At 29.8% G+C, this 12,921-nt stretch overlaps 2 protein-coding genes across 5 annotated transcripts; one reads left to right on the plus strand and one right to left on the minus strand.

Annotated features, from left to right (window-relative positions):
- Positions 1-367: 367 nt before the first annotated feature.
- LOC130892710 (60S ribosomal protein L8) lies at positions 368-7,506 on the minus strand. 3 transcript variants are annotated; one of them, XM_057798268.1, is made up of 4 exons: positions 7,253-7,506; positions 6,719-7,033; positions 4,335-4,538; positions 368-734 (listed from the first exon to the last, which is right to left on the minus strand). In XM_057798268.1, the coding sequence occupies exons 2-4, from the start codon at positions 7,011-7,013 to the stop codon at positions 460-462; spliced, it is 774 nt and encodes a 257-aa protein (XP_057654251.1). In that variant the 5' UTR covers positions 7,014-7,033; positions 7,253-7,506; the 3' UTR covers positions 368-459. The 3 variants fall into 3 exon arrangements, with proteins under 3 accessions (XP_057654251.1, XP_057654252.1, XP_057654253.1); XM_057798269.1 differs by having other exon boundaries at positions 7,143-7,271; XM_057798270.1 differs by having other exon boundaries at positions 7,097-7,264.
- A 133-nt stretch (positions 7,507-7,639) lies between these two features.
- Positions 7,640-10,484, plus strand: LOC130892711 (uncharacterized). Of its 2 annotated transcripts, none has more exons than XM_057798272.1 (3): positions 7,640-7,911; positions 8,086-8,270; positions 9,409-10,484. In XM_057798272.1, exons 1-3 carry the CDS (start codon positions 7,853-7,855, stop codon positions 9,444-9,446), a joined length of 282 nt encoding a protein of 93 aa, XP_057654255.1. In that variant the 5' UTR covers positions 7,640-7,852; the 3' UTR covers positions 9,447-10,484. The 2 variants fall into 2 exon arrangements, with proteins under 2 accessions (XP_057654255.1, XP_057654254.1); XM_057798271.1 differs by having other exon boundaries at positions 7,691-7,911; positions 9,829-10,484.
- Positions 10,485-12,921: the final 2,437 nt, after the last annotated feature.

A 12,921-nucleotide genomic window follows, 5' to 3' on the forward strand; every position in this document is an offset into this window, starting at 1 on the left:
GGCAATATAAACAGAGGTATTCCCAATGGACGATTTGTAGCTCCACCGTGTGACATATAAAAAAAGTTGAAAAATCGAAAAATGTAATTTTTTGTCAATGATATCTACAAAGCATATACAAATAATCTTAGTATTTCAGTTTGAAAGTACTTGAATGAAGTTTTCCAAGTCCGATGAATTTAAAGTGAGGACACAATAGTGTTATTTTTTCAATAAATGTACACTGAAAGTACAATTTAATTAAAAAAAAATAATTTAAAAGTTTATTTTTTAGTAGTTTTGAACCCTGTATAATTATGATCGACTATCTGAAAATAATTTTAATATATAAGGTATATATGTACTGAACATAAAAGATATACTAAAAAACTTGAAAAATCAATATATTTCCAATGAACAATTAATACATTCCATTAGAAATATAATGGAACAAGTCTTACAAAGAACAACTCAATCAACCTAATCTTCTTTCTTGGCATCAACTTTACCTCCTCTAATTCTACCAGTCCTTCTGGCAGCAATAAGACCAACTTTACGACCAGCAGAAGTACCTCTCTTGACGGTAGATGCTTTACCAATGTGTTGATGGTTACCACCTCCGTGGGGATGTTCAACAGGATTCATAGCAACACCACGAACCTTAGGCCAGCAATTACGTTTCACCTTATATTTGTGATAAGCACGACCTGCTTTAAGGATTGGTTTGTCGATACGACCACCTCCAGCAACAATACCTAAAAATATCAACTCCTCAATATAAAACATACTAACTAAATATAATATATTATAAAATAATATTCTTCAGAAAGAGCCTCTATTTACACATCACAAGTCAGATGTAGGTATGTAGAAAATCATCACACAAGAAACTTTAATATTATATACACTTAAATACTTCAATTCTATTGAAATGATAACTGTCCTGTCCACACCGCCTGCTTAATTCAAATAGTCCTGATATAATATGATTAATTGAATTGAAATTAATTGAAAATTTATGGGGGTGGTTGGTAAAAATTATAAAATGAATTACCATTTCAGAAATCAAGAAGAGCTATTAGAATCCATTGAAACAACATAGAAAAACCTTAAATTAAATGGAAATATTTATCGGAATTTTATTTTCATATACACCCTGTCCCACGACGAGTTAAAACTATCTGTGTATGGCAAAATACTTTAGTAAAATCATGAAAATTTCTACGTTTTGTACTTTTGTCTAAAAACTGTTTTTGAAAAATGCATACTTTTATTTTATTTTGATCCGTTGATAAAAGCACTAAGAAATAAAAAAGATTATGTAAATTTGCTTTTAATACATGGTAAATATAGCAAAGTTGTTATAAGAACATGTACTTTCTTTGCAGTAAGATATCCAGATAGACCTCGAAGAATACTCAACAATTTGAAGCTATTCGATTCATTTTAAGCAAAAGTTAATTGAATTAAACATAAAATTAAAAGCCAAAGGAAAATAGTCTGATGTTTCAAAGTAAATGTTCAAAATTTCTCCCTTGAACTTCAATGCATTTTTCAACCTTTCTCAGTACGCTTTCATTCGTCACATGGCTTATTATTATGTCAGAAAGGGAATTGAAGGAATTTCGAATTCTTAGCTCACAATCTTCTCTAATTAATAAAGCTTATGAGTAAACCTCTTGTGTTATTTGACCCCATATAAAAAAATCTAAAGGCGTCTTTTCGGGAAAAAGTGGGGGCCACCAAAAAAGGACCATTATTTCCTAACCACCTATCATCAAATTGCTCTTCTAAAAATGTATTTATGACGATTGAATTGTGAGCAAGAGCACCTTCATGAATAAAAAAAGTTTGTTCAATTTAATTCGTCTGGTGGAAAGCGGTCTAAATAATTTTGTTATAAATTTCTTAAAATATCAAGATATATTTCACCTAAAAATAAAAAAAAAATAAAAAATACAAAAACAGTGTTTTTTACATTATTAATTAAGAATAAATTAATTGATTGTGTTTCCTAACCATTCAAATTCCCATTGTAAAAATAAAGTTTCATTATTTGATTATTTCTAATAACACAAAATACATTGAACTGCCATCGATCTTGAAAAGCAAGTTCTTTGATTAAATGAAGATTATCTTGACTCCAATAATGGGAATTGTTTCTATTAAAAATAAAAAATCCATTCTTCATGAATTTCGATTTGTCGCACCAAATTATGTTTTTTAAAAAATCTTCGTCTTCCTAGCATTTTAATACTAAAAATTCTGCAAACTCTACTCGTTTAATAAAATCGGTTGGTTCTAAATTTTGACACAAGTTGTAAGAATGGAGATGCATTTTATGTTTTCGTAAAATATGGTGAATCGACGATTTGCTTACTCCAAGATCTCTTACGGCAACACGTATTGATGCTTCTTGATAAGCAGTTAAATAAGCAACATTAATTTCGGTATTATTATAGTCAATAACTGGTTTAATTCGATTAACTTTTGCTTCAAATGAACCGTATAGTTTCAAATTGTTAAGGATTCTTTTAACAATATGCGAGTTTGATCGCGGTCTATCTGGATAGCAAATAGCCGCAAATAAAGTACATATTCTTATAACAACTTTGTCACATTCATCATGTATTTACATAATCTTTGTTATTAAATTGAGAACGAGCCATTTGAAGAATTTTTGAAAGTATCAATAATTGACTAATGTTAAAAAGTGTTATTTATTACAAAGTCTACTAAAAGTATACATAAAAAATTAAAACTTGTTAAAAAATACAATAATAATTTAAAACCTCAAATACTTTTTTATTTCTTAAGTGCTTGTATCAACGGGTCAAAATAAAATTTAGACCACACCTGCATCTCTAAAAATTTACAAAAATCATTTAATATCTGGATAACGTTAAGGTTTAGGTATAGAAAGTATACATGAATTTGCCTTATTTTTTATCCTCGAATGCATTAAAATAGATAAAAACGGGTGGTTGTATTTAAAAGAATAAAGAAATTTGATATGTTTGAAGTCAACTATGAACACTTTTTATACACACCCTGTATAAAATGGCCGACTTCCGGTAGAAACGGAAGTCGGCCATCTTTGACAATATTTTAGTTAAAAAGATCGTATCCGAAAACCCAAACGTAGAAATGTTCATGATTTTACTATGAGTATTTTGCTATATACAGATAGTGGGACATCCCATATAACGGTAAAATGAAGTAATGCATGAAACTCTTAGAACGTACAAAGTTCATTTTGGAAAAAAAAGTGCAAAAACACGTGAAATAGTCAAATTTTATTCCCTGTCTTGTGATATAAACATGGAGGGTAAAGAGATTGAGTATCTCTTATAGCTGTATACAATATATAAAATTCAAAAACCTTGCAATATTGAACTGGAGTAGACAACGGGTATAGTATGAATAGGGTCGCTAGGTCACCAAACTTGATAGCCGGACAGACTGATACACTACATTATTCAGGATTTGGTATTTTTAATATACATAAATTGTTCTCTTTCTTTCTATCCTCTATAGACATAAATCAAAAAAATAAAATATCAAATATGTCAAAGTTACAACGTTATCAATATTTTTTTGCATAGTATTTTACTTAAATAGATGTCACGCAAAAAAAATTTATAAAATTCGAGGTAAACTCAATTGCAGTAATAACTTTCAAATTAACTAAACAGTCTATTTACACCAAAATTATTTCTTGTGAGAATTGTTCAAACTGTGTCTTTTTTAATATTTGTCATAGACCATGGTAGACCCAATAAACAGAGTTTTTGATCTTTTGCAGTTATATGAGTCATTTCATGTCTAAATCCTACCATTAAAGCTTCTAAATTGCCTATTTATGTCTCAGAAAATCATGAATTCAGGATGAAAATTTTCTGACGCCTGGGAAATTTACATGCCTACATCATTTTGAACCAAATATGTTTGGTTTAGTTAGCAGAAATCAATAAAATTATAAAAATCTATTATTTTCCTTGCATTTTCATGAAAATTTTTTAGCCCTTAGAACCCTTGCTACTCTCACAACAAAAAAATTTATGAATAAAATTAATGATCAATTATTATTCTATTAATATGGCAGGAAGCAGAAAATCGCAGCAGGACACCTTTTTTGTATTTGAAAAAACTCATTTTCGCAGGAAAATGTCAATGGGAACCAGAAATCTAAGTAATTTCTATACTTTTTTCAGTACTCCAAATACAGTAATAATAAGAGCCCGGATAATCACTGATCCACTCCCTCCCAATCTATATAATAATAGACACAACTTAAGTCGTAGACCCACAAAGACAGAGATTTTCAGTTTAATACATTCGAATGATTTACTTACCAACCATAGCTCTGTTATTGGATGGAATGACTTTCTTTGCTCCAGAAGGTAACTTGACTCTTGTTTTCTTTGTATCATGATTGTGTGCAATTACAGTGGCATAGTTCCCTGATGCACGTGCTAGACGACCACGATCTCCCGTTTTTTCTTCCAAATTGCATACAATGGTACCTTCGGGCATTGTACCCACAGGTAATACATTTCCTAAAATAGATGAAATAGCAATAAACAGAAATACAATGAAATACTGGTTATTAATTCTCACATATAAAGTTTCATCAGAAAGAGCCTCTAAATAAACATCAATTTTAGTTTTTTCAGAGTGTAGGTACTAACAGAAATCATCATTATAGAAGTGGATTTTATAAAAAAATTATATTATACTCTCTCTATAAGGTAACACGGACCAACATTGACATGGATATAAGATATTGACAAAATATTAACAACAAAATTTAAAAATTTAGTTGAAACTGAAACTGCATTTACCATCTACAATAACAAACTATATTGACATAATCTAAAATCGAATTATGCAAGATTGGCGCCTTTTTATGGCTGAAACACCGTTACTAGTGTACAAATTGGATAACTTCTCAATTTTTTTGTAATTACCTTAGCACAAAAAGGCAAGTTCCAACCTTGCATTGTTATAAATCATCAGATTGTCATATAACATTCCGTTGGTTCAAATTGTTTACTTCTCACAAAAGGATTGCTTTTAGATTTAGCATTAATAGGACCTCTCTCCTAAATCACTTAAAAGACTATAAACGCAAAGCAATGAGAAAACCTAGTGTTTTAACAAAACAAGAGAAAGAACTTTTAGTCCATTCACTGGTGAAACTGGAAGAGTGGGACTATGGCATTGAGACGGTTTCATAGACCACATCCTCAAAACTCCTTACCTGGAAACGACTGGTGGGATTCTATCTTATAACATAACAATGGTAGTTTATTCTATCAATCATTTCGTTCCTTGTGTTTTTTCTACGTTTCTACTTTTTTCTTATGTAATAAAAATGAAGTTGGACAGTTGTAAGGGAATTTGTTCTGTTACAGCATTTTTTCACATCATTTCTCAAAGTTTTTTGCATGAAGTCCTGGAACACCCTGAGTATATGAAACCCTTCTTCAGTATTTTCAATTTTCTTTCAAAATCAGTTGCTCGATTAATAATACGACATACGGCAACAAAATGAGTAGAATGTGATGTCATTGCAATAATAGCACTCATATTGATTATAGAACAACCATATCTCAAAATGAGAATGAAAAAATTTTTACTGAGAAAATCATTAAGAATAACTGAATAATGAGCTCACATTAGTCATTGATGTTGTCTAAGGATTATTTATAGTAGAAATCAGAACTTATATTCTTTTACTGTTATTCTGAATGCTAGTTTAAATAAAAATTTTGATTAACAAATTATTTTCTCGATAATAATTTTTTAGTAGTTTAGAACTAGCCCATTTTAATTTATTTGGAAGGATTATATTAGTTGAATTTGCTTACATTCAATGGGAGGTCGTCTTTTTTGGAATTATCTTACACAGGTTTCACAGCAAAGTGAATTTTGTTGGTAAATTATGATGAAAGAATAATGTTTAATAACATTTTTTCTACAGTCACCATGATGTACATGTCTGAGAAAAAATGATAAAGTTCTAGAATATTATATTATTAATCTAACATACACCTTCTAAACCAGCAACTCTCTCAAATGGTATATAAAAAGGGGTGAAATAGAATTCTTTACTGATATAATTACTAAATAGTGGAAAACTGTCTAGAATAATAGTCCTACTCAGATAAATAAAGATTTATTTAAAAAATGTACAAATGTGTTTCTAACTATTTTGAGCACCATTTAGCTTCTGAAAATTGTTATTTAAGCAGTTGTTTTGTTAATAAAACTGGTTGTGTTACTTGATATGTCTTTATTTATTAGGATGCTTTGATCTGATTTTCATTTTCATAGCTAGGAATTTAAGTATGGATAAAACTTAGGTTATGATTATTTTCCAAGAATGAAGTTTTATTTATTATCAATTTTCAAGCATAAAAAATACATTTTTCATGTAGCCAAATTTCTTTTCATATGAAAACATTGAAGGGTTCAATGATACCTCAAAAGGATGTAAAATTGACAACTGTTTCACTTTACAAGAAGTGTAGAAAAATGCATGTATAAAATTTTTCAAAAATTGTGTATAGTTAAATAAAAACGTGTCAATGTTTGCCTGTTTTAACTTATAAATTCCAGGAACCGTGAAAAACTGATCAATATTTCATAGAATGTCTCAAATCAATTAAACTGTGGTATATAGGAAAATATGAATTATCCAATAACAATTAATATTAAAATTATTGTAACTTACCAATTTGTAGGTTAGCTTTTTTTCCACAGTACAAGAATTGTCCTGTATACATTCCTTCAGGGGCGATAAACAATTCTTTTTTAGTTTGGAACTTGTAAGGGTCCCTAAAATGAACTACGGCCAATGGAGCGCCACGTCCGGGATCATGTATTATATCTTTAACAACACCTTTGATATAACCATGTCTTTCTGAAAAATCTAAATATCGGAGTTTGGGAGCTCCTTTCCTCCTTTTTGTGTGGGATTTGAATACAGATCCAGCTCCCTTACGTTGTGCACGAATTACACGACCCATTGTAGATAATAAAAATTATTCTGTAACAAAAATGTTCAAATAGTTAATATAACCTAATTGTTATGAGCATTCACAATATTTACCACTAAAATAAATAAATATGATAAAATATACTATGAATACTATTACCAATTAATTTTTCAACTACCCTACACAAAAATGAAATTGAGATGATGAATATTTTACTAAGATTTTTCAAAATATTTTAAAATTAACACAATCATACTCATTTCACTTACCTACGTTGACGTGAAAGGCACCTTTACAGTTATATTTCAATAAAAAAATTTTGTGTACTCAGAATAGCCAACTGTGAACTGACAAATAACACTAATATATATCCACAGAATGACTCTATACTCTATACAGCATTGGTTGTTGTGAAGATTATTAAGGCCCGGTTCTACATTGAGGTACAAATCCCAGAATAATTATTCTCCGAATAAGTTATAGGCCAATTTATCCTTAATATATCTTTGGCAGCGCTCTTCAATATGCAGGCAATAGAGGTATAGTCTAAGATTATATACTCGGGTATAGTTATTCCAGGGCCTGTGCACTGGAATAGAAGAAGTTTAGGACCATTTTCAACGCCATCTATGTTATCGGTTTACATCTAAAAGCTTACTTTTTGGTGTTTTACTTTTGAATATTTGTCAATCTGGATTCTGAAACTAAGTTGCAATCATACATCGAGAACCAACAAAGATTATCGAATCTTGTAAACGTGTATAAAATCTTTGCAAAGCATTTGATATTGTTTATTAGCTATTTGCATTTTTGTGCATTTGAAAGTTATTATTTGTTGCGAATTGTACTGTCGAGTTTACTTAGTCAATATGAGTAAACAAGTAAAGGCCTGCTGTCTACCAAGATGCACGAATAAGCAAGCGAAAAGGTGAGAGTAATATTTACTATTTATCAACATAAAAATATTTAAATTGTAATCAAGTTCATATCTATACGAGAATAAATCTTTTCTTTCTAACTTCATTAATTTGTATTTAGAAAATCATTTTGTTGAATGGTTAAATATGTTGAATGATTTTATCCTGATTTTACTTTTTTATAGACATTCCATTCCTACAAACGCAGATGTTTGCAGAATTTGGTTGCAAAGAATGAATAACCCCAAGTTAATAATAGCAGATACAGTATTAACATCACATAGAATATGTGATATTCACTTTGAATCAATTTGTAGAAGCCCCAATGGCAGGTTAAAAAAACTTTCACTGCCAACTCTACATTTACCTAGTAAGTACTTATATGTGACAATAAACCTCTTATGAATCCTAGTGAAAAGTTATGCCGAGGAAAAGAATTGCCATTTTTGTTTGTGGGTTACGAAAAAAGGTGAAAATGATATTTTTTGGGTACAGGAGCAACCATCTTCATTTTCAACTCCAAAAAGGCTGATAGGTAGGTATGAATTGTAGTATATTATTTCCACAAAAATCTGCCTGTTAATTCTTCTAGTCATGTAATCAAGATGCTTAAAAGTTTGAATCATTGTACATTTTGGGTATAGGCATGACTCAACCATTTATGGCAGTTATAAGCAGGTAGAAATGGATTGATGTGTTTAACATCTGGGGAACAGGCTTCCCTAATAATTTAGGTGGAAGATAAATGTCATTGGTTATTTTCTATAATGTAATGCAAAGGAATCAAAAATTAAAATCTAGAGGAAGAAGATTTACCTTAGATGACAAGATATTTTCACTATCCTGTTACAGGAATAGTGGAAAAGGTTACAGGTTTCTTTCTAAAATATTTTCTTTACCGAGTCGAAGAACATTAATTAGGTTATTAAATAGTATGCCTTTCAGTTGTGGAATAAACCAACATATTTTTAATCACTTGAAAGGGGTTGTAGAGAAAATTGTCAGTCTTGATAAATATTGCGTATTAATATTTGATGAAATGTCATTAGATACTGGGCTCACATATAATCGGCTGGTAGATTGTTTTGAAGGGTTAAATGATTTTGGAAAAGGGGATAAGAGAGCTGGCTTTGCTGATCATGCTCTACTTTTTATGGTTAAAGGTATATGTAGAAGCTGGAAACAACTGATAGCATTTTATTTTTGTGAGCACTCCACAAAAACTGTGGATTTAGTAAGAATTATCAAGGAAGTTGTGAGAGCACTATGTAGTGCTGGCTTCAAAATAGTTTGTGTTTGCGTCAGTTTGTGATTTGGGATCTACTAATGCTGATGCTGTTAATAAACTGCTGGATGATACAAAAGCCTACTGTATGAGGAATAATATAGATAATAAATTTCAGGGGTATTTAATAGATGGGGAAGTAATAGTCCATTTGTTTGATTATCCTCATTTATTTAAATGTTTGAGAAATGGATTACTAAATAAAAATCTACAATTTTTTCAGAATGGGGTTTCAAAAGTAGCTTATTGGGAACACATTAAAAATTATATAGTATGGATAAACAAATGGGATTTTTCAGTGGTTTCCCCAAATTAACGGATCAACATATTTTTAAAGACAAAATTAAGAAGATGAGGGTGAAAAATTGTACGCAAGTATTTAGTCAGACAGTAGCAATGACAATGAAAACTCGTGCAGAGATCAGCAATGAGTTGCATCCAGAATCTCGCTTTTACTTGAATCCCAAAGCGACTAAAACTGCAGATTTATTATTGTTTACGGACATGTTGTTCGACAGCCTTAATGAAAATCTGTTAAATCCTCCTTTAGGGAAAGAATTGAGGGGAGTTATCACTGTTACATCCAAACATCTAGATATTTGGCTCAATGCACTGCCAGTTTTAAATTCATTTCATTTTATAGACCCATCAAAAAGGAGTGGCAGATGTATAACACCATCAATTAAGAAACTACCATTCACCAAATATAATATTGTCAAACGAATTAATTAAGGCAAATTCATTAATATATTCTAGGGAACATAAAAAAAATGTTCTATGTGCGCCTTCAGCAAAATTCTGTGATATTTTTAAAAGTTTATCTGATAAAATTTTCGAAAGATTGCCCCAGTTAATCAATTTGTTAGGCATAAAAAAACAAATATTTCCTTTCGAGGATTTGACAGACATTTCCTCAATATTTTGTTCAGATCATAAGGATTATGTAAATATGTTTGTAAATATTAGTTTTAACATATGCATATTTCATTACATAAGTATTATTAATAAAATTTTGAAGGGCAAATATCAACAATATAAAGACTGATGTTGTGATGAATATGGCATATGTTAAATATAGGGAAAGCTGCAAGAAAGACAACGGTAATAATGAATTAACCATGGTTATAAAATCATTTTTTTATATACCATTGTATGTACCATGGACAAACAGAAACATTTTTTAAACACGCCAACATCTCACTGTTGACAGTCCTAAGCCTTCTAAACTGTGAAGGAAAATTTTTTGTTTGTGGATATAGTTATAAAATGTCAAAAACAAAATAAAAATTATAATAATCATCCTGTGTTTCAATATTCCATCTACCTATATCTTATATAAACCATTTAATTGTGAAATTTAGGTGGTCGGACCTGGTTATCACATAAATTGTAAATGAAATCAAATTATTTTACAAAATACTTTTAAACAGCATTTTAATTTCAGGTATTTATATTTTCTTGTAAACAACAATATTTGAATTTGAAATGTTAGCAAAATGAAAGTATTTTGTATAATACTTTTGTTTCATTCATAATTTGATGCGACAATTAGCTTCGAGCATTTAAAATTAATAGAGTTATTTTCAAATTTCCGCGAAGTTAGCATGGACATGAACCTTAGATCAAATAGAAATCTTTTTTCTTGGTACTAAACCGATTTGAGAGATGTCGCTAGAATTGAACTTTGTCATCAAATTTTTATACAGAGTGGCAGATCTATCGAGTATATAATTTTAAGAGTTATTTCGAGAATAAGAGACGGGTAGTTCTGTTACTTTGCATTTTAGTTTCATTGAACGCTTATTGTTTGGCAGGAAGTTAAAGTATTTTTTAACCTTTATCAGAAGTATTTGTTTGTGTTTACGAAAGCACATATAGAAATGGAAAAAAGTGTTAAAAAGCGCAGCTGCAGTATTTTTTAATTTATGATTTCTTCCAGTAAATCTAACAAACCTATAAAAACAAAACATATTAAAATATGTTGTTTGTTATAATAAACTGAATACATAAAATTAGGTTTTCCACTTAACATATCATATTTTAAAAACTTATCAAACTTTTTATTGTAATATTGATTTCTGCATGATTTCTGTATCAATGGACTCTAATTTTATTTCTCTCTTCACTCTGTTAATAGTAACTAAAAAAATGTTTATTAGTATTATCTCTAAAAGAGGAAAGTAAATTTCACTCTTCTAAACACTTTTTTTTAAATGATCGTCTTTCAGTTCCATAAAGTTATTAACATTCGTCTTATTTAATATGCTTCTTATCATTATCTTCATTTCCTTTCTTATTTCAATTCTTATATTATTTTGGGTATTTACATGCAGTTCTTCTAATATTAATTGCAGAATATAAAACGGTATTTTACGCCGTTATTAAGATAGATGCACTTAAATGTAGTCCTACTTGAAACTTGGAAAAAAAATCATCTCGTTAACTTGCTACCAACTGAATATCAAATTATAAAACGTAAATAGACGAGTAAAATATATCTGTCTGTAAGGGTGTTTGGTTTAAGCAGGGTACCAGACGTTTTTTTCTGGACAACGAAATTTCAAAGCAAAAACCATAAAGGAAAAGAAATTTTTTGCAAATAAAACAAAAGAAAAAAACATTTCAATTCCAAAGTATCTTTATAAATAATCATGGTAGTCAGAATCGTCTGAACTAAAGTCATCATTTGATTGAATTACTCATCTTCTTTTTTGATAACACAATTTTTCCAAAGCTCTTAGCGGTCTGCTGCTAGAACTTTCTTTAAGAGTTCTAAAACCTCTTTACTCGGTTCTAGTTATTGATTTTATTTTCGTAATATTGATCTTTCGTTTGCCAATATTAACGTATTAGGATGCGTTGTCCATAACGATTACTGACTGAGGTGGAATCTTAGGTAAAAGCTGTTAATTAAACCACTTTTCAAATAATTATGCTTCATGATTATCAGCTGCACAGTTTTTAATATTTTAATAGATATTAATAAAGCATTATGCACGAAACCGTCTTTGTTTCCAGCGTGTACTATTATAATGTGTTTCTTTTTAGAACATGGCCCATTCAAACAGCAATTTTTACTATTATCAACCCAACCGAAATTTACTACATCAAACTATCACAATAAAATGGTTTAAAATCTTTTAAAATGTTTGTAGGAGCTTGGAAAAGTTATTAAAATATAAATTAAAGCACATAAACGTTGTAGGCGGCTAAAGTAAGCCTAAAATTGCAATCGCAAAAAAATCAAATTCTAGAAACAAACTCGGACTTCGGAGACAGGTTATCTTCTAATTTCTTCGCCGTCGTTCGAAGTGTTCGGGTAAAGTCGGATAAGCTGGGAAAGGCTCTTTCTGATCAGCCTGGAATGTGTGCCATTTAGCGTATACTGAAGGAAGTCTAGTAAATTAGGGATAATACTATAAGCTGACAGGATGTTTTGTTTTTGCTTTTTTGAATATTAACAATCATTATCCCTCCGTACTCGGTTATTGTTGATAAATTCTTACGATCGGAGTAATTGACAAGTTACTGAGGCTTGTGATTATTGTATTATTCTAGCTTTTCTATTATAAATAAAAAGAGTTTTTGTATAGAAATTTGTGGTAAAATACGAGAAGTTGGTAAATAATCGATTACTTCTCAATAATAATTATTAAAACACCTAATAGTATAATATTATTCACGAATGTATAATAAAGGTTAGAATTCACGAGGTGAATCATACGTGAGTAGAATA

This window comes from Diorhabda carinulata, chromosome 4 (assembly GCF_026250575.1).
Source record: "Diorhabda carinulata isolate Delta chromosome 4, icDioCari1.1, whole genome shotgun sequence".
NCBI lineage: Eukaryota > Metazoa > Arthropoda > Insecta > Coleoptera > Chrysomelidae > Diorhabda > Diorhabda carinulata.

What these genes read in the sequence shown, in the direction of transcription:
- LOC130892710 (XM_057798268.1), bottom strand. Translation starts at nt 7,013, where the DNA reads ATGGGTCGTGTAATTCGTGCACAACGTAAGGGAGCTGGATCTGTATTC. An exon ending in AAAAGCTAACCTACAAATTG is followed by an intron (nt 4,539 to 6,718) that starts GTAAGTTACAAT and finishes CATCTATTTTAG; the next exon opens with GAAATGTATTACCTGTGGGT. An exon ending in CAATAACAGAGCTATGGTTG is followed by an intron (nt 735 to 4,334) that starts GTAAGTAAATCA and finishes TGATATTTTTAG; the next exon opens with GTATTGTTGCTGGAGGTGGT.
- LOC130892711 (XM_057798271.1), top strand. Translation starts at nt 7,853, where the DNA reads ATGAGTAAACAAGTAAAGGCCTGCTGTCTACCAAGATGCACGAATAAG. An exon ending in ACGAATAAGCAAGCGAAAAG is followed by an intron (nt 7,912 to 8,085) that starts GTGAGAGTAATA and finishes ACTTTTTTATAG; the next exon opens with ACATTCCATTCCTACAAACG. An exon ending in GCCAACTCTACATTTACCTA is followed by an intron (nt 8,271 to 9,828) that starts GTAAGTACTTAT and finishes TTCATTTTATAG; the next exon opens with ACCCATCAAAAAGGAGTGGC.